We start from the raw sequence: 21,187 nt of genomic DNA on the forward strand, positions 1-21,187 counted from the left end.
TGGTCTGTGGTCAAGTTGCATAACATTTACATGAATTTTGAAAGATAAATTATTTGTATGTTACTGATATTCCCTACTCCGTATTCTTACCACAGAATTTTGAATGGTTTCTATGTGAAAATATATAATTTTTAAGATCAGATCAGGCATGATCATACAGAGGGGCTCAAAAGATGTATACCCATTTCAACATGAACATTATATGCATCAAAATGTTATTACTAGATGTATATAAACATATAATGATAGCTGTAAGTCATGCTTGAATTATGACTACATGTGAAATAATATGCCTCTCTGTAAACCAATGCCTGAAAGTGTAACTGAAGAGAAAGGAATATGGAGGCTGCCATATTTAATTCCTTTTAAGCAATACCAGTTGCCTGGCAGCCCTGCTGCTCTTCTTCCTCCAATACTTTTAGTAATAGACCCTGAACAAGCATGCAGCAGATCAGGTGTTTCTGACATTATTGGCAGATCTGACAAGATTAGCTGCATGCTTGTTTCAGGCATTATTCAGGCATTATTCAGACACTGCTAAAGCCAAAACGATCAAATGGTATTGTTTAACCACTTGAGGACCACAGTGTTAATTGTTAAACCCCCCTAAAGACCAGGCTTGCTTAATTGGCCACTGCAGCTTTAAAGCCCCATCTACACTATACAATTTTTTGTCCGATTCGATCAAATTGACTTTTTCCGAATCGAATCCCGATCAGACATGTCGGTTTGAATCGAATCGCACAAAAAATTGTATAGTGTAGATGGGGCTTAAGGCCTCGCTGCAGGGCCGCACAACTCAACACACAAGTGATTCCCCCACCACCTTTTTTCCCCACCAACAGAGCTCTCCGTTGGCTTGGTCTGATCGCTCCCCCAGTGTTTAATTTTTTATAAATATTTATGTGGGTTTTTTAATTAAATTTTTCTATTTATTTATTTTTAAACGCCCTCCCTCCACACAGATAGCCAATAGCGGTGATCGGCTGCCATAGGCTTCAGCCTATGAGAGCCGATCGCACTCCTGTGTCCCAGGGGGACAGCCGTGTAACACAGCTGTCCCCAGTACAGCACTGCCTTGGATCGCAGCGTTGTACTATGCTAATAAATGGTGGTTTCGCCGTCAGTCTCCGAGCAGCGATCGCTTCGCCTACCAAGCAGATATGCGTGCGCATCGGCACGCCCAATCTCCGGCAAAATCCAGCCCCAAGACTTGATGCCAATTGGCGTTAGGCGATCTTGGGGCTGCTGCTGCGGTCACGCCCATTGGCAGGACGCGGTCTTTAGGTAGTTAAAAGGAAATAAATATGACAGCCTCCATATCCCTCTCACTTCAGTTGCACTTTAACTGCAACCAAGGCATTGCTTGGGCTTTGCATGTGGGAATTACAATTAGCTATATACGTCAATTGAATGTTGAACTGTATGCCCCTAGAATACCTTTTTCTCTAATGTCAGCTAGAGTGCTTGTATAGTTTCCATTCCCAGCAAAATAAAAAAAGCAGAGAAGTGAAGTCCACACATCTGATTTCTGATAAGAGGCCATTTTATTTGTAATAGTCTGATAATCCCAGGTGAAGAGAAGCACCTTAATTTGAAGTCTGCTCAGGTATAGGAGAAAGAAAGCTCAAAAGTTCGAAATAAACTGAATGCATCTGTCTGTGTTGACAGACAGACATACTGTCACATCTATCAAACTCCTGGGTCTGACGCATAGAATTACTAACCTGCTTATTGTGATCACGCTCTGCCAAGCCAGCAACACTGTTGGACTGTACAGAGTAGTGGACTTTTGCAGCTCTTTGCAAAAAGTTGTGTTTAGCTCCATTGCAATGAATAGGAAATAATGCTTGTGCCTGCATGTTTCCCTATTCGTTCCTACTCCACATGGATCCCATCAGATATACAGGAATGGTGCAGTTATGCTGGGGATACACGGTACGTTTCTGTACCGTGTATCGAGCAGCTGATGCGGCCAGATGATAATATTCAGCAGGTCCGGTGATGCTGCTCGATTCCCGCCCGCTTGATCCCTGCTGTCGGACAATGGCAGGGAATCGAGCGGCTTATAAGGAAGCGCGGGCGGGGACAAGCGGGAATCGATCGGCGCAGGCGAGCGGGGACACAGCGGGATTCGATCCGGTGGCTAATTGGCCGCCGGATCGACCGGTGTATGCCCAGCATTAGGTAGAGGACTGTGAGATTCTTTCCCTAATGCTGGGCATACACGGCGTTTCTAGTCCTTATCAATCGAGCTGCTGATGGCTCGATTGATAATATCCGACAGGTCCGATGACCTGCCGGATAGATTCCCCACACGATCCCCGCCGGCGGACAATAGCGGGGAATCGAGCGGCTGATAAGGAGCGCCGGCGGGGACGAGTGGGAATCGATCCGCTCAGACGAGCGGGGATGAGCCAGCGGCTCCATCCGGTGCATAATTGGATAAGTGTATGCCCAGCATAAGGTTTGCTAAATATAAACTACAAATGTTAAAGAGACACTGAAACGAAAAAAAAATTATGATATAATTAATTGGTTGTGTAGTACGGATAATTACTAAAATATTAGTAGCTAAGAAAATATTCTCATTTTTATTTTCAGTTATATAGGTTTTTTTTTTTTTATAACATTGCATCATTTTCTAAAATTTGCAGTTTACACACTAAGCATTTTAAATGATTTTACAGAGCAGGCTGTGAACTTTTGAACTGTCCTCTGCAGAAAAACAAAACAATACAGTGACTGACACTTGAGATAACAAGCTTCAGAAGACAGAGCTCTCTGCCACTTTGAAAGTTGTGGAGGTCAATGACTCTTTTGCATAGATGACAACTGGAGTTTCTTAACTCTTCCTGTACTGGAAACAATATTAGACGTATATCTCTGCTAATGCTTTATGTCTTAGCTGTACTACACATACAAATCATATCATAATTTTGTTTCCGCTTCAGTGTCTCTTTAAAACAAAAATCACCCCTTCAGTGGGAAGACTTAATTGACTTGGGAAAGACAGAAATGGGAAAAAAAACAAAAAATAAAAAACTTACTAAGCCGTCATCTTTTCATTTTGAATGAGTTTAAGTACTATATTTGACTGACTGTTTCTGAAGTTGTACAATCCTTGTTGAGACTGAGGAAGCAGAAATGCTGCCACAAAACATGCGTCAGGCAAAATGTCATCATGATGCACAATGATGTAATTCAGCCAAAAGTTTTTAATTTTATGTGATTATGTACTGAACTGCATAAAGTGTGTAATAAATGTATACTGATGTTATATAATGAGTTTCCTTTGGTGTTAAGGGGCCCATACACTAGTCGATTTCAGCCATCGATCGATCAATTCTATAGAATCAATCGATCGGAAATCGATTCAATTAAATTCCCCATTCGATTGATTTGCAGCTAATTTTGATCGATTTGATCTATCTGACGAGATGGAAAATCTAGGTCGATCTGCTGCTTGCAGCAAATCGATGGCCCATAGACTTGTATTGGATCTAATGGTCCAATAATGCATTTAGATCGATTTCCAATAGACTTCATTCTGAAATCCATTGGAAATCTGTTCCTAGTGTGTGGCACACATCAGATAGATTCCTGTCAGATTGGTCTTGACAGGCATCTGACAGAAATCTATCTGATGGTCGAATCTGCTGCAAATCTATAAGTGTATGGCCACCTTAACAGTAAACCCCTAATTTCCTCTCTAATTGTATTGCAAACATTCCCGAGGGTTGCACACCTGCCCTTGAATGCTTAGTGAGGTCATTTTTTGAGGTTTCCTTATTCATTGCTGGGCACTGCATTTTTGTAGCTGCATAATTAACCAGTTCGGCCTATCTGGACGAGCTTCCTTCCAGGTTGCACAGAATACAAGTGGTCTATGTCACTGCTTGCTCATCAGAGAGATTAAAGCCATTTTATCTACCAGACTGTTTAAAAAACATCATCAGTGGGGAATAAAATGGTGTATTATACTGAAACCAATCAACAGTTTGTAACTGTAAATGGTGTTCATACTTTTCAGTACTGTCATTAAGACTGGTATTTGTAATGGTTTGTGTTCATCCTCTTATAAGTATTTGTTGTTTAGATTAACCTCCTTAGCGGAGGGTGCCGCTCAGGCCCTGCTGGGCCGATTTTAATCAAATAAAAAGGAGCACACGCAGCCGGCACTTTGCCAGCCGCGTGTGCTACCTGATCGCCAATCCGCCGCGTGCAGCGGCGAAAGAGGGTCCCCCCAGCCGCCCAAGCCCAGCGCAGCCGAACAAACAGTTCCGGCCAGCGCTAAGGGCTGGATCGGAGGCGGCTGATGTCAGGATGTCGGCTGACGACGAGGAAAGCGAAACAAGGAAGGCTGCTCATTGCGGCCTTGTTACTTCTGATCGCCGGAGGCGATCAGAAGTACGCAGCGGGAGCGCCCTCTAGTGGGCTTGTAATAGTTTTTTTTTATTAAAAAAAAACCCTCCCGCAGCCGCCCTGGCGATCTTAATAGAACGCCAGGGAGGTTAAAGGATACCCGAACTGACGTGACACGATGAGATAGACATGTGTATGTACAGTGCTTTGCACACAAATAACTATTCTTTGTTTCTTTTTTTCTTTCTCTGCCTGAAAGAGTTAAATATCAGGTATGTAAGTGGCTGACTCAGACCTGACAGGAAGTGACTACAGTGTGACCCTTACTGATAAGAAATTCTAACTATAAAACACTTTCTTAGCACAAAATGGCTCCTGAGAGTAAGAAAGAGGTAAAAAGGGGAATTTCTTATCAGCGAGGGTGACACTGTAGTCCCTTCCTGTCTGAGTCAGCCACTTGCATACCTGATATTTAACTCTTTCAGGCAGAGAAAGAAGAAAAAGAACACAGCATAGTTATTTGTGTGCTAGGCACTGTACATACCCATGTCTTTCTCATCATGTCACATGTCAGTTTGGGTATCCTGCAAATTGTTATTTATGTGCACCAACTCATTATTTACTCATTAAACTTTGTTGATACCACACAGACAAATTATCTTTCCTTTTCAATCAAAGTGCATGAAAGATCACAACTTTACCCACTTATCCTGGTCTTTAACATACAGATAATTGGATTTCATCTGCATACATTTTCTGATGCCATGATAGAGAACGCCCATTTTTTTGTTTTTAATAAATTGAGACATTCTCACAACTAATCAGATGATGTACTGTGGACAGTGGACTACTTAAATTGTCTCATATCTCCACATAAGTGAAACAGAAATGACTGCTGCGAAATGTTCTCATTAGCATATGTGAAAAATAAAACTCCAACAACAATAGTTTGTACAGCAGAAATAAAGCTTTGTGTTGGTGAACCACAAGGACTGCCTCTTGAGACTTGCTTCCATCTGTGCCTGACTCGGAAAGGCAACAGCAACCACTATGTGTTGTCATTGGTGGAGGCTGCTGTGGGCAGTAGAAAGATGCATAAGCAGTCTGTAAAAAAAAAGTCCAAAACCAGAAATGGAGAAATCATTGAAACATCTAGTGCTGGTAAATGCATATTTTCAACAAGTCAATTTGAAGCAAAGAAATATACATGCAACCCAACAAGCCTTGTTGCAGAAGCTTGGCAAAGATGCAGCAGAGGATTGTATCAGCAAGCGAGGACTACAAACTCATAACTAACTTAGCACAGCAATTAGCTATACAGGTAAAAACGACACCAGTGGTTGCCCCTAGCAACACAATTCAGGTGACAGTTTGAGGATGATCTGGAGGCATTTCTCAGGACATTTGACTGAAGCGCTAAAAGTGAAAACAAGTCTACAGCACAGTGGGCTGGACTGTTAGCGCCTTTGTTGACCTTTAATCCTTTAGGCCTCTTGCACACTGCAAGCCATTCAGATTCAGATTCCGCTTTTTAATCTGTTTTTACTTCCGATTCAGATTCAGATTTGCAGTTTGCTCCTTGCACACTGCAAATCTGAATCTGAATCGGAGGTAAAAACTGATTAAAAAGCGGAATCTGAATCTGAATTGCTTGCAGTGTGCAAGAGGCCTTAAAGGGCCTTTTTTTATCTGAACCCTGATGCAGCTCGGGACTATGATGTACTTAAAATCCTGGCTCAATTGGTAACGTTGCTGTCTGAGCATAGCAGGTTAGTTGGCTGGATGGCTGGTTAGTGGTGGATGGATAGTGTAATGGTTAAAGTGAACCTCCAGACTAAAAATTGACTCAGCAGCACTGGAAAGGTCTGGTGTTTCTTTAACTGTTTCACAGCATCAGAACTTTTTTTCTCTTATACAAGCCTCATTTTTAGCTGCACAGAAAAAAAACTGCCCGGGCATTTTTCCCCTAATGCTGTGCAAAGCATGATAGGATTTCTGACGTTGTTCTCGTTCTGCTGTTTTGGTGCAATTTTTTTTTTTTTTTTTTTTTTTCACATTTTGAATTTGACATTTGAAGCCTAGCATGTGCAGCTGGGAGTGGTGATCAGGACACAGGACAGTTGGAACTGTGCCTCCTGCTCCCTGTCACCTCCTTTCAACCAAAAAGATGGCTGCCCCCATGAATCACAAACATTTGCCTGTTCTTTTAAAACGGGGTGGGTAAGAGATTATATTACCTATCTATTCTAATTAACATAACTAATGTAACTTAATGACAGTATGTTTGTTTAGGCTGAAGTTCCCCTTTAAGGGCTCTGCCTCTGACACAGGAGACCTGGGTTCGAATCTCTGCTCTGCCTGTTCAGTAAGCCAGCACCTATTCAGTAGGAGACCTTAGGCAAGTCTCCCTAACACTGCTACTGCCTATAGAGCGCGTCCTAGTGGCTGCAGCTCTGGCGCTTTGAGTCTGCCAGGAGAAAAGCGCGATAAGTGTTTGTCTTTGTCTTTTAGTTCATGGGGATTTTGCACTGATAAGCCATCACGATCGCAAATGCATTACCTGATTCACCTGGCGAAAAAGTGGGTGCAGCTAGAGTTTTACTGAGGCCTCAGACTTGGAGAGGGCAGTACTAAGTCACTACCTGAGAGCCCTGCTATTGGCCATAAAATAGTGGATAAACACAGGAACAAAAAACTTCTAATAAACTGGTAGAGCCAATTGAATGGTTCTAAGCTGCAAAGACTTGGATGCCATGTGTACTTAAAGCTTAGAGTTTCAGTCTCCCATTGAAGTGGGTATAACGGTTTCTGACGTGATGGGTGGTCAGCATGGGAAAAAGAGTGTAGGAGTGACTGAAGGTGCCAAACCTAGTGTTTGGCAGTCCTAGCCAAGGAGGTGTGCTCCTCATAACAGGATCCACTTTGAAAATGTAAAGTGATTCTGTGGTCATGAAATGGGCCATGTGGCCGTCATGTATGCACTTTTGGATGAGCCCAAGCGGTATATGTGTTACAAGGTCAGAAGTTAGTGTTTGCTACTGTTTCAAGTTAATCTGCAAAACAAATGTACACATTGTCTATGAATGGTAAATTAGTTTATTAGACTCTGGTAGCCTGGTGACTCTTGTGAAAATGACTTCTTTCAGCCAGCCATAGTATGTTGCATTCCAGAGCTGCCACCATGCTTCCCTTCGGCAGTAGTCAACCACTGCAAGTCATAGCAGGTGTCATTCTGGCTTTTTTTCATTTTGGAGTTTACATTTGAGGCCCACTATGAGTAAAGGTTAGCCCATTGTATAGTTTTATCCATTAAAGGCACAATAGTAGTATACTCTTGGAGCTTATACTTTGTTTTGAGGCTATCGAACAGCAATATGGGGGGAATAATTGGAAACTCAGCCAGTGAAGGACAACTGTACCATATCTCCTCAGACATTAGTAGTTTGCCACCTATAGCTTAGTGGTCATCCTTGAGAGACAATCGGGCCTGTTCAATGTACGCTAGTGTGCTGTCACACTGAATATTACAGTAGAATTCACCCAATGGAATGCAATTTGTTAATGGATTGGACTAAGCTAGGGGTGGTGTTCCACTCCCAAACAGAACTCTATCAGGATCGGTATACAGACTATGTATAAGTATATGACCCATTTCTTCTGATTGATCGCTTCACATTTTCTGTGGGAATAATGAGTGAATTTGTCTCTTCTGCAATTATCATTATTTGAGCTATAAGCCTCTGTAGTGTAGCCAAGAATCAATTCTGAAGCATAGCTTTATTTATATAGAGATTCTACTTGATACAAATAGATTTTGAACTCTAAGGAAAGTTAGTGACACAAATATCCTACATTTGTGCTGCAGAAGATGTTAGAGCTATATACGGTAAATACCTAATATAATGATAGTAATATTAACAGCACCAACTACTATGTTATGTCCCAAGCTTTACCCTGAATCAAACTGAAACACACAGTTGCATTTATATTTCTAATTTGTAGAATAAAAGTAGTTGATAAAAGGAAGGAATAGATAGGGACGTGGAAATATTTTAAAATTTAAATATAAAACTGGCTTAAAATCCAACCACTTGAAATCCGGGTTTTAACGTGTTGTTCTTGGTGTGTGCTTTCTGGTGTGCAGAAAAATGCAAAAAATGACGACAAGCAAACCTTTAAACACACAAAAAATCCCTTTTATTTTGGAATTGTACCCCAGAAAACCTACAATTAAAAAAAAAAGAAAAAAAAAGAATTGAAACTGGGTTTTTTAATGTTTTACTGTTAAAAGGATCATCATTTAGCAACAAAATGTTAAAAGCACCCAGCAAAATTACAATCACAGCCACTAAAGGAAAACAATTTGCAACCAAATTGTAAATAACAGAGTGTGCATCAATTCTCCTCCGAATCACATAGCCACTACGTCAACATCATTTCCTACTGAGGGGTCCAAATGAAGTGCAAACAATTCTCCCACTGCTATCCGGGTCTGCAGACAAATGGTTCTGAAGTCAGTAGAAACTGTAGCTTTTGTTCTAAGGAGGAGGCAAAGGGGTGTGGTTACCAGCACATCTCTGTGGTAGTCATAGGAATAACAAAGCTGCATCAAAGAGCTCAAGAAGAAAATAAAGGCAAAACGAGGTAGGTAAACAAAAAAATAAAACAAAAATATAATAACAAAAGAAGCACCACACAGTTTTCTGGATGTAACACCCTATTACCACAGCCAGCCATGCTTGTAGCTATTAAAAAATAAACCTTTGATACACGTATTTTATCATTAAATTATTAGAGCATCTTGTGTTGAAAGACTTATCACCTGAACTACATACACACTTTTTAAATGTTTTTTTAGTTTATTTATCTTTTGCACAGATGTGGTCTGTTACTGTGCGTTGGGTAATTTGGGGAATTCAGTCCATCTTTACAGTATTAGCTGGTAAAACTTGAAGCCTGTAAACCTTGGCGGCAGGTGCTCTTAATCTGCCATCCTTTGGTTAAAAAAATATTTTGTCTTTTCTGACCAATAGGCCACAGCCACCCCCCAAAAATGGAAAAAAAATAGAATAATAACAAAAAAAAAAAAACAACTCCACACATCGTAATTGGTTAATACTAGAAAGTGTCGCTGTAAATTGGCAACAGTCCTTTTATTGCCTATTAGCTATCTGTCTGAATAGCTGTGAAAGGAATCGAAGAGGTGCCATTAACCTGAAACCTGTTCACTGATGTTCTTTCTTGATTTTTGCCCTAACCAATTGCATAATATACAAAATGGATAACAGTAGCGGCAGTTGTTCTCTATATCACAAAACTCTGCTGCCCAGTACCACAGCAACATACCCCACAGCATATGCGTTGCTTGACTCTATGAACGGATTGTTTTATGGCATAAGATTTCGCTAGACCACGGCTAGTTTAGCCATTTAAACCACGTTTCCCACAAGAAAGGGAAACTTTTGCTCTCCATTAAAAATTAATTAGGCTGTTGCTATCAAAAAGCAACATTCAGGTTCATGAAGGCAAAAAGGTTTTGTTTATGTTTAATTTACCCAGCTATACAGCTTTAGCCTTCAGCAAAACAGAAAAAGGTACATTATTGTGCTGTCTTGTTGTACTCAGTAATTTTACAACATATCTATATTTATATATATATATAACGCTAGAGCAGGCAGACAGGAATCAACAAACTGGCTCAATAATTTTTGTTGTTTTTTTTTTTCATTTTTTTGTTGTTGCCGTTCTTACAAAATAAGACACAATGAAAAGGTAAAATGAACAAGCCGACACAGCTGAAGTCTGTGGACCTGTGAGCCACAAGTTCCCAGTGGTGAAGTGCAAAGTCTCTGTGTTCTTGTTCTGTAACAAGGCTGCCGGGTCCTGTGACCTCTGCAGGACAGACAAACAAGAATTTCCAGCCTGGTTAAACAGCAGCAGAGAGTTCTGGGAGGCAATGCACGTGTACAAAAACCAGAGCTAGTAGAAATAATGCCATGGATAGTATGGATCAGAGTGCCTGGTTACCAGTTCATCATAGAGTTCCTGTTCAGTGTCATAAAAAAGACTTGGCTGCTGCCTCCGGATCGCACCGAAGCAAAGAAGACCTGTAAAACACAAATACAATTTATGAAACAAAAATTATTATTTTTTTAAAAGTCTATATTTAGAAGAGATTTCCACCACAAATGAAACCCCATTATCTGTTCGTCTCACTACCCCAAAAAGAATGTGGCCACTGACCTTCTGTTATCTGTAGTGGTTGGTCGATTGAAGCGCTAGCTTACTCGGTTATCAAAATAGGGCTCCTCTGCACCCCAGAACATTAATTTAACGTGACTGAGAAAATATAGAGGCGTATGTACTAATTGTACTAAACTGGGTTAAGCAGAATTACATGTGTAAAGTCTTGTGCACGATGAGTAGCGTGCAATGCATTGCATGTAATATACCGCATGTCTTGCAGGAAGACTTTACACACCTTATTCTGCTTAGAGAGGTTTAGTGCATACACCCTATAGTCCCTTCCCCAAGTGATTGTGCTCCATCCACGTTACACTGGTGTACACAATGCTGTGTGATGTGGTGAGGGTGTGCCTGGACCTCAATATCTGAACATCCAGCAAACCCGAAGAACCTGATGGAGTTCATAGAGACCCCCATTTGAGAATTATTACTGTTGTGTATTTACATGGTGCAGTGCTTTACAATAATGTTTATGGTCCTGCCACTAACTGTCACTCAGAGGAGCTCAAAATCTAATCCTTACCATAGCCAGTCATCAACTTATGTTCCAGTTGTAGCTCAAGGTCAATTTTGTCAGGGGACCAATTAACCTGCATGTTTTTGGGTTTGGGAAGAAACCGGAGTACATGTAGGAAACCCAAACAAACATGGGAGAACATACAAACTCCCTGCAGATAAAGTCATGGCCCATATTTCAGGCAGGGACACTAGCGCTGCAAGGCAAACATTCTATCCAATACCCCACCATGCCATGAGAACTCAAAGTAAAACGTTTTAGGACAGAGTGAGTAAGAGTGATATTCCCTGTCAGGTCTGCACTGTTGTCTGTGTTCTCCTTGGAGAGACTACCCCTACTTTATGTACTGTAATCCTTCATCATATTCAAGAATTTTTTGGGGTAATCACGGTCCAGCTGAAGAACTTGCCTCACTTGCAACTGCTATTTACACATATATGGAATTTAAAGGTGATCAATGAGAAGCAAATAATTTTACCTTGCATGCAAATTTTGTACACTGTATGCAGCTTAGGATTGGACTAGCCATAATCAACAAAGTGCACCTGTTTGGCTAATTTCCAAGCTCCATATAATTTGCATGAAATCTGTAGGCAAGCTAGAATAATTTGCATCTCATTAACCATCTCTAGTGGGAGGCAAGAACAAGTTATATTCCAAGCTTCTTCTGCAATAATGCATTTCCCCAGCAGGTGCAGCTGCAGTTATACAGATGCAGATATAATACAAAATGACAGCCTTACTGTTGTGCAATCAGATTGTCCATTTTATATGTGTGCTTGAGGAGGATAAAGGGCTACAGGTACTATATAACTAGTAGATTCGTAAAATGAAAGCTAGCACTTGTACATAGTTTTTCCTTGGTCCATGGATTCTCCCTGGCACATTTTGTGTACTCGTCATTTGTGTACTTCACTGATTTTCAGGTGCTATTACTTCTCCCATGACGTGGCTATAAGGGATTTATAAAAATGTGTATGGAGGGTATCCATCACACCAGGAACGTCCTACATGAGGTAAAACCACACAAACTAGTTGTACTTAGTGTCAGGTCATGCTAGCACAGCACTGGGGGACTTACCTTTTGGAATGTGGCATTCCAAAAATGAAGTACTGCTAGGATCAAGAGTTGGGAAAACCCAAATTAGTGTTAAAATTAGGATTAGTGTTAGGCCTTTGTTTAGTTGCCCTTCGTGTTAGGCCTTTCATTTGGTTTGTAGTCCAGTTTAGTGTTAGACCATCACTGAAAATTGTTACATGGAGCAACTGCAAAAAACACATTAACCTCCTTGGCGGTAACCCCGAACGTAGTTTGGGGTAAGCCGCGCAGGAGGTTTTCTCCGGCCCTACTGGGCCGATTTGTTTAATTTTTTTTTTGCTGCACGCAGCTAGCAATTTGCCGCCCAGCGCTCGATCGCCGCTATCCGTCGCACCCCCCCAGACCCCGTGCGCTGCCTGGCCAATCAGTGCCAGGCAGCGCTGAGGGGTGGTTCGGGACTCCCAATGACGTCCCGATGTCGGTGACGTCATCCCGCCCCGTCGCCATGGCGACGGGGGAAGCCCTCCAGGAAATCCCGTTCTTTGAACGGGATTTCCTGATCGGAGATCGCCGAAGGCGATCGAAGCGGGCGGGGGGATGCCGCTGAGCGGCTATCATGTAGCGAGCCCTGGGCTCGCTACATGATATAAAAAAAAAAACAAAAACAAAAAAAACTGCTGCCCTGCCTCCTGGTGGAATTTTTTATACCGCCAGGAGGGTTAAGGCCCCATTCACACTAAAGTGTTTTGCCGCGATTTCGGTAAAATGCTCAAACGCTGGCGGTTTTTAAAAGCGCTAGCGTAATGAAACCCTATGGGCCCGTTCTTACTTGGGCGATTTGCGCTAATCGCCGCAAATCGCCCAAAAACGGGCAAAACTGGCGATCGCGTTTCAGTGCTATAAGAAGCGCTAAGCGCGATCGCGGCAAAAATCGCCGCACTGTTCAGTGATTTTTCCGCGTGAAATCGCGGAAAAATCACTCCTGCAAAACGCCAGAAAAAATCTTCGTCATTTTGCGTTTTTAAGTGTGAATGGGGCCTTATTGATAGTTTGGCGTCATGCGGACGCGCTTTACTGCAGTTTACGACGAGGAATGCGGAAGAGGCCCGAGGACGACTGGCAGTCATCCGAAAACGAAACTTAGCGGCGGAGGGAGACCGGAGGGCACCGAAGGACCGGCGCGGGCACCGGACGGCTGCAGGAGGCTTGGGAAAGCCCCCAGGTAAGTGAATTAATTTTTCCTCGCCAGTTAAGGTTCCCTTTAAGGTCGGGGCTGTTGAACTTCAGTCCTCAAGGAAAACTCAGGTGAAAAAGTGAATTGCATATGACCCCTGATGTTTAGTGGTGCTCCCCCCACCTAGATAAAGTTCCCTAGTGTCTAGTGGTCCATCTCACTCACCTTTACAACTCCCTGTTTTTTTAGTGCCCCCCCCCTCCCTCCCCAATACAGTTCTCTGATGTGTAGTGACCCCCTTCCCTCCCCTATACAGTTCCCTGGTGTCTAGTGCTTTCCCTTTTGCTCCCCCATATAGCTTCCCTTGTGATCTACAGTGGGCCATACATAATACAAAGTAGGGAAACCCCATGCAGGCCAATTTTGGCCCACAGGCTGGAGTTTGATATGTATGCTTTAGGGGTTAGAGGTTGAATATCTACAACCAGCATAGCAGGAAACACTGCCCCTAGTGGTATATTTTATACAATGAAAAACAACTTATCACCCAAAGTGACCTAGTCATGCTTGCTTCCTAGCACTATAAATGTACAACCTTATATTACCAAGGTAGTGCTTTAATGGACAACTGTAGTGAGAAGAACATGGCGGCTGCCATATTTATTTCCTTTTAAGCAATACCAGTTGTCTGCTGATCATTCCGGCATCAGTTGTGTCAGAACCACACACCAGAAACAAGCATGCAGCTAAACTTGGCAGATCTGACAAAAATCTCAGAAATGCCTGATCTGCTGCATGCTTGTTCAGGGTCTATGGATAAAAGTATTAGAGGCAGAGGATCAGCAGGACTGCCAGGCAACTGGTTTTGCTTAAAAGGAAATAAATAAGGCAGCCTCCATATCACTCACATTACAGTTGTCCTTTAAAGTAAATAGTGTGCTTTTATTTGTTATGCTTTGTAGCTTACGTTTTTATAAAATACATAGTAGAAGGATCATTTTATATAGTGCCTTACATTAGTGACATACTATGCATCTTTCAGACTGCATTACAGTGTTTATCTTTACCTCAGAAGGGGAAGGCCGTTACATCCCTATAACAGCTTGTTTTTGTTGCATGCATTTTGCAAGATTATGCATTGTTTTTTAACATTTTTGCATAGAATCAAAGTAAATGGTGACATCAAAATAACAATCTTGCTGCATACCTGCTGTTGTATGACATGTGTTTATGAATGTACTTAGGTTTCAAAGTGTGTGGAAAATGTCTTTATTTTGGTCCTACTATTATTCTTATATAGTACATACCTTATCATTCCTTTCACACAGGAATTTTAACCTTTGAGCTCTCTTGTGCATGAACACACCGTCCAGGTGCCCAGTCTCCACTGAACGGATCTCAATAGCTTTCTCTCCCCAGCCCATTATCTGATTGGAATGGATATATGCTGCAAAGGACAACACAGGCTTTTGACTAGTGATGATGATCAGTGGAAATCCCATTTCACTATAATGTTAGACTGCTATGATTACAGACAGCATATGTGCACACAAGTTGAGGAGAGCAAAACTTAAGCCTGGCCGAAAACATCACCTGAAGGCCTGAAGATGTCTTTTGGGCCAGCTCAGTATTTCATATGCATTACACTTTGTGATATACAAGCAAAAGCCTACATTAATGGATTATCTCAAGGATAGGGGATGCGCTTTTCCAACCAATTGTTTTTTTCCCCCCAAAAAATGATGTTGCAGTCGATACCCATCTCAGACTATAACATACATCACTAGATTCCCATCAAGGGAAAAACAAGACATACTGAATTAACCATTCTATACAAAAATAGGGAAAGCTAGTATACCTAAAGCCTCATCTACATGGTACAATTTTCCATCAGATAGACAGCTCTATTAGATAGATCCAATAAGAAATTGCATTTTGTGTAGACATCCAAATGGTTTCAGATCAATTTTGCGATAGATTTTGCTATGATGAGTACACAAAATCTATTGCAAAATGTAACGCAATCCGATTGGACCGGTTGGAAATGATTGAATAGATCCATCTAATAGATCTGACGCGAAATTGTACTGTGAGGCTTAATGGTGATTGAACACACCTTGCCAGATCAAAGAGAGGCATTAGCCACGCTGCTGCTAAGCTGCATATTATACATGTTTGAAATGATTTCGTTGTAATGATTTCCCAATTGTAATAAAGACCTCAATTGTAATGCTTTTCAAGACCATCTTGCCATCTTTCTTGTTGGCTTGTCAAAGGACTCAGATGAGTCCTTAACTGAATATTGCCATCACAGTGTATAGCTTACATGCCGTTCACAGACTGTGGTTAATGTAAAATGATGCAACCATGATTTGGATCATACAGGAGCACTTTTTTTCTGCTACACGGGAGTGTGCTGCATTGAATTTTTGTTGTGTTTCAATAAATTATGTTTTCTTGATGCTTAAAGAGTCTCTGTAGTAAAAAAAAAAAAAATGCTCCTGGGGGTACTCATCTCGGGAGGGGGAAGCCTCTGGATCCTAATGAGGCTTCCCCGATCCTCCTCCGTCCCACGGTGGTCTTTCACTGCCCCTCCGAATGCACAGCTGACATTTTGTCAGGCTGTGCGATATTTACCTTTTCTGGCTCCAGTGGAGGCACTGTTGCGGCTCTCAGCTCGGAAATAGCCGATCCTAGTCGGGTCCCCTCTCTTGCGCAGGTGACCTGTGCCTCCGCAGTAGAGCGGACCCGACTGGGATTTGGCTATTTCTGCCTATTTCTGAGTTGAGAGCCGCACCTGCGCTGGAGCCGGAAAGGTAAATATTTACATGCCCACTGTTCAGAGTGAAGGACCACCGTGGAGTGGAAGAAGCCTCCTTATGATCCAGAGGCTTCCCCCTCCCGAGGTGAGTACTCTCCATCGTTACAGATCCTCTTTAACAGCTTTTGAAAGAATTTTTGTGTATTGTTTTGGGAAACTTATTAAAATGTACCAGCCAATCAGGTGTGCTTTCCTGCAAGCTGCCTTCCACAGTCATGAGACATGTACACTTGGGCAAACCAAGCACACATTCGGGGCAAATCAATTTGCGGAAAGATCTTTTTACAGAATGATGCTGCCTACAAATCCAAATCCAATATCCATATTTAACAGGGCTAATTTTATGCTTACAAGTGGTACAGTAGTACAAAATACATTTCTGTACTGCCCTGCTTAGTTGGTAGTTTTAGCTGGAACGACACTTACCTACTGAAGTGGGCATTTCGCCCCATTGAAGCACCACATCTTTAGTGATTCGACCGTACGTGTTCACATACACTCCCTCGTCCTCATAGCACACAAGCATTTCCATGCCATCGGTTTTGGGCAAGATGACAATGGCATGTGGAGTGATGTTTCCTTGAATCTGTAAACATCAGAAGGAAACCGGTCTTCAGGTATACATGACAAGGAACATGTAGCAAGTAACCAAGCTTTAGCTGTGACTTTAATTTTAACAAACATAACCAAATCTCACTTACCATTACTTATCTTTTAGTTAAATGACCACTATCATGAAACATCATCAAATTATGAAAATAAAACATTAAAGCGGACCTGAACTCAGAACTTCCTCTTTGCTCTAAACAGCTTAATAACCTGCAGACAAAAAAACATTACTTTGTTACAGATGATACAAATCCTAAAATAAATCAGCACTGTTTCTACTTCCTGATTCATGGAAGCAGACATACTGTTAACGTCCAGTGCTTTCAAATGGGCTTATCTGCCATCTCTGCCATAGACAGTCAGGTGACTCAGGGGAGAGATCAGATTAAAACTTGTGATTAAACACAGATGAGGGAGAATTGCACAGGCTAAACACTCTAAACACATACAGGGTGCATTTCTGTATGATTTACTTTTGTCCTGTGCAAACGTTCAGGTCCACTTTAAATGTTATAACATGTAAAATAAACACATACTTTAAGAAGTACATTTCTCTCAGAGAAAAATGCTTTATAAATTACATTTCTCCTACGTTGCTGTCACTACAGGCAGTACAAATCTCATTAGTCCAAAACCCACCAAAGATTTTTACAATTTACTGTGTGTGAAGGCAGAACAAGCAGAATTTTGGATCACTCAACATACAAAAAAAATTGTGGAAACCTGTTCCTTTTCTTGGAAGGGACAGTGAATGACAAGACTAAATATAATGTTTAAAGCACTGAAGATGTTGGTGTTATATAAATACTAAATAATATGGAAATAAGCAGGCAAGGTATAAACACCAATCATTTAGTAGGTATTGCGGTGCTTCCTCGGGTCTAGCAGCCAAGGTAAAGCTTGGGAATACATACAATTCATCAGGCTTTAGTGGTGACCGTTCAATAATAGGAAAATAAATATAAAATAGCAGTAATAAAGAGCAAAGATACATATTTCATTACGTACATGAGATGGAATGTAGATATCATATGTATTTCCAGAATCAACATCAATGACATGGAAACCTGTACTTGAGCCGAATATCACTTTGAGCCTTTGACCTTCTTCTACAGTGAGATCACAGAGCAATGGTCTATGCTGGAGGTCTGTAAAGGACTAAACAAAGGTAAACAGCATTATTATCAGATACTAGAAAAAAAAGCAGGAGTTACACAGAGGACATGAATTAAAAAAAATCTATGTATAAGAGATACAAGTTTGCAGAACTTTAAGAATGACGCTAAGAAAGACAGTACAGTACAATGACGCTAAGAATGACGCTAAGAAAGACAGAGTAAAAGTAGAGCAGTAGCAGTATAAATCCCTTGGCTATCATACTCAGCAGCTAGAAAAGTCAGAAGGCCCACCCTTCATCTTTTTCCAACATGGCCATTACAGCCTGGGAATGGGAGTGAGTTAATGCAGGTACAGTGATGTCAGATTTCAAATGTATAGAAGTATATATTTGCTTAAAAAAACTTGCTACAAACAACAATTTTACTAAGTGCTTTGAGCAATCACAGATTTTATAATACAGTATATCTAAAGTTCAGAAATATAGATCAATTATGAAACAATTGACTGACTCTAGGTACCCAAAATTGCTCCAACTCCTTGACTACGACTCCACATCCCAGTAGGGCTATAGAGTGGATACAAAAATCATCCAACTCCTCCGTTTATGAAACCACTGACTCCGACTCCAGGTACCCAAAAATTGCTCCGACTCCACAGCCCTGAGTTTAGAGACAGCCCTGTTTGTATTATTTTAGTGCTGACAGACGGTGTTTGGAAAAATCGGAGTTTCTCCATCTAGTAGTATTTAATTATGGTACTCTATCTCACACTTCATTTGGGGACCTCATTTAATAATTAAGAATGAAAAATGAAAAAAATTGTTTCACAAACTCAGAAGACATGTTGACATTTGTTCAAATCTCTTACAAGCCCTTGTTGTATTGTTCATATCCAGCTATGTCTTGTACTCACCTTAAAAGCCATGAACTTATGATACGGCTTTGGAGCCCAGGCATAGATCTCTACAGAACTCTTTAATGCAATAACCAAGAACTTTATTCTTTCATATTTCACTGGAGAAAAAATACAGAAGAATAGAGAGTATTAATGTAAGAAAATAAGTGGAGTGTATAGCCTTTATACTGCCTCTATACCCTCCTCACCCAGCCCCCTATACTGTCCCCTATATTCACCACACCCTTATGGACTGTTTACCCCCACCCCCTATACCCTTCCTTATTTCCACAACCACCACCTCCCTTGCTAATGCTAATGTTTTGCTTTGGCAATGATAAATGTATTTGTTCCTGCCAATAAAGCAATTTTGGATTTGTAGAGAAAACATCTCTATACAGTACCAGTGGCAAGATAATGACCAGGTACAAATACTAGGACTCAAGCACTGCAAGGAGACAATATTACATAATTAAAATAAAACACTATTGAAATACTGTTGACTATCTATACACCTGAATTAAAGTTATTAATCCATGTCATTCATTCATGTAGGGACCTCTGCAATACCAAACCCTCTGGCGGCTGAATGACAGATCTATAATGTGCTTGAAGCGGCCCTGAAGTAAAGCTGAGCAATATTAATGAAATACAGATAACGCACATTATCAGAGTTTACCTTCAGAGCACATTTGTACTGTTAATTGTGTCCAGAGGAAGCACCCTAGTGTCAGGATGAAGTTCCTCTATTTTCTCTATCAAGCCTACCTATCCATCCTTAAATGTGATGGACCGATTCAATAAACAATTCAACAAGAGGCAGTCCGATTGCTTTAGTCACTTTCCTTTTACCCTATGACGGTCAAACTGCTTCTGTCTCTGGAACTACAGAAAGGTGTGCTGTTTTTTTCTATAGGTAAAATCCAATTAAGTACTTTATCATAATACTAGCAGACCTAAGCCCATTTAAAAATGGGCTCTAGGAAATAAGTGTTGCTACCAACAAAAGGAGAAAGGGAAAACAGTTGGCACATGACTCAACAGAACAAAAGTGAATCAGTAAAACACTAATAAGGAATACTAATAGCAATATACCTTATACAGTATAATAATAATAATTCCAGTTTTTAGTTGTTTTATATTGCAACAACAGATCTGCCTACACCATTTTTCTGTGTAAACCATGTATGTTGTATGATATCAATGCATTATGATTACGATAACTCACCAACTTTATAATGTACACAGCCTTCTAATTCCCCCACAGTTATCCAGCCTTGTTTCTTCTCCACCTCTGGATCATTGTGCAATATTCGATTCCTCAGCCAGGAAAGGTAATACACTCTTAGCTTGTTCTTTTTCCCTAGTGAGATATATAGCACAATGCAGGTATTAAAAAAAACATTGCTAGAATATTAATGCACACACATACTAAACATGCACAGAAATAAATAATATTCAGTCTTAAAGCTGCAAATAAGCTTTGATTGCCTAGTCACGTGTATGCAAGGCTGAAACACTACTATGTGCAGTCATCTTATAATAGTACATGTGTATTCAGTGTTTGTTCAGAGAAGGCTCTGAAAAAGCTCTAATAGTCTGCCATTTTGGTTTTGCAACACTGTTTTCTTTGGTGTCTTGGCACATTTTACACATCAACCCCCTAAATCTAACTGATCCCCTTAATGCCGAGTTCCCTTTCTGACACCTAACCCTAACTTACCAATTTACTAAAGCTAACCTTACCCTACCCACTAACACTTACCCCCTCAACTGCCTAATCATAACCAATAACCCTACAGAAACTCATGTCCCTTTGCTTTGGCTTCGGGGTCCTCTGCTTTGGCTATAGCAATCAGCACTTACGTCACTGCTTTTGCTAAAGTGTTGTTCATTTCAGCATACTGCCCTTATCTCCTGCTAAGTTCTATGGTCTGCCCTTATTATCTCATGCTAACTTCTATGGTCTGCCCATATTATCTCCTGCTAAGTTCTATGGTCTGCCCTTATTATCTCCTGCTAACTTCTATCGTAGAGGTGTACAGAGGCGCCAACAGAGTAAAATAAGCTAAAATCGTCTAAACATTTTCAGGAGGCGGTGGTGGACCTGCCACTCCAAACAGACACGATGCTGTCGATTTAGTTAATACAATTTATTCACATACTCCTAGTGACAACTGGCCAGTTGTCACTATGAGTTTGTGAATAAATTGTATCAACTAAATCGACAGCATCGTGTCTGTTTGGAGTGGCAAGTCCACCACCGCCTCCTGAACATTTTTAGACGATTTTAGCTTATTTTACTCTGTTGGCGCCTTTGTACACCTCTACGAAGTAAGTTATCCACCCTTGGTGGAAGGGTGATACACCCTCCTTTCCTCTATCCACAGAGAGCGACATCTT

The 21,187-nt window shown here is 41.1% G+C and overlaps 1 protein-coding gene across 17 annotated transcripts in view; it reads right to left on the minus strand.

Annotated features, from left to right (window-relative positions):
• Nucleotides 1–8,584: 8,584 nt before the first annotated feature.
• TNIK (TRAF2 and NCK interacting kinase) overlaps nt 8,585–21,187 on the minus strand; it is a 458,011-nt gene continuing 445,408 nt past the window's right edge. For 14 of the 17 annotated variants that reach the window (XM_068281018.1, XM_068281020.1, XM_068281026.1 and 11 more), the window contains 6 exons: nt 20,013–20,147; nt 18,803–18,903; nt 17,780–17,929; nt 16,589–16,748; nt 14,649–14,788; nt 8,585–10,472 (listed from right to left, as the gene is read on the minus strand). In XM_068281018.1, the coding sequence (XP_068137119.1) occupies nt 10,389–10,472; nt 14,649–14,788; nt 16,589–16,748; nt 17,780–17,929; nt 18,803–18,903; nt 20,013–20,147 (770 nt within the window). In that variant the 3' untranslated portion in view covers nt 8,585–10,388. The remainder of the gene's footprint in view (nt 10,473–14,648; nt 14,789–16,588; nt 16,749–17,779; nt 17,930–18,802; nt 18,904–20,012; nt 20,148–21,187) is intronic. The other 3 variants (XM_068281017.1, XM_068281022.1, XM_068281021.1) reach the window with 3 other exon arrangements.

Source organism: Hyperolius riggenbachi, chromosome 4 (genome assembly GCF_040937935.1).
Source record: "Hyperolius riggenbachi isolate aHypRig1 chromosome 4, aHypRig1.pri, whole genome shotgun sequence".
In the NCBI taxonomy this organism is placed as follows: Eukaryota; Metazoa; Chordata; class Amphibia; order Anura; family Hyperoliidae; genus Hyperolius; species Hyperolius riggenbachi.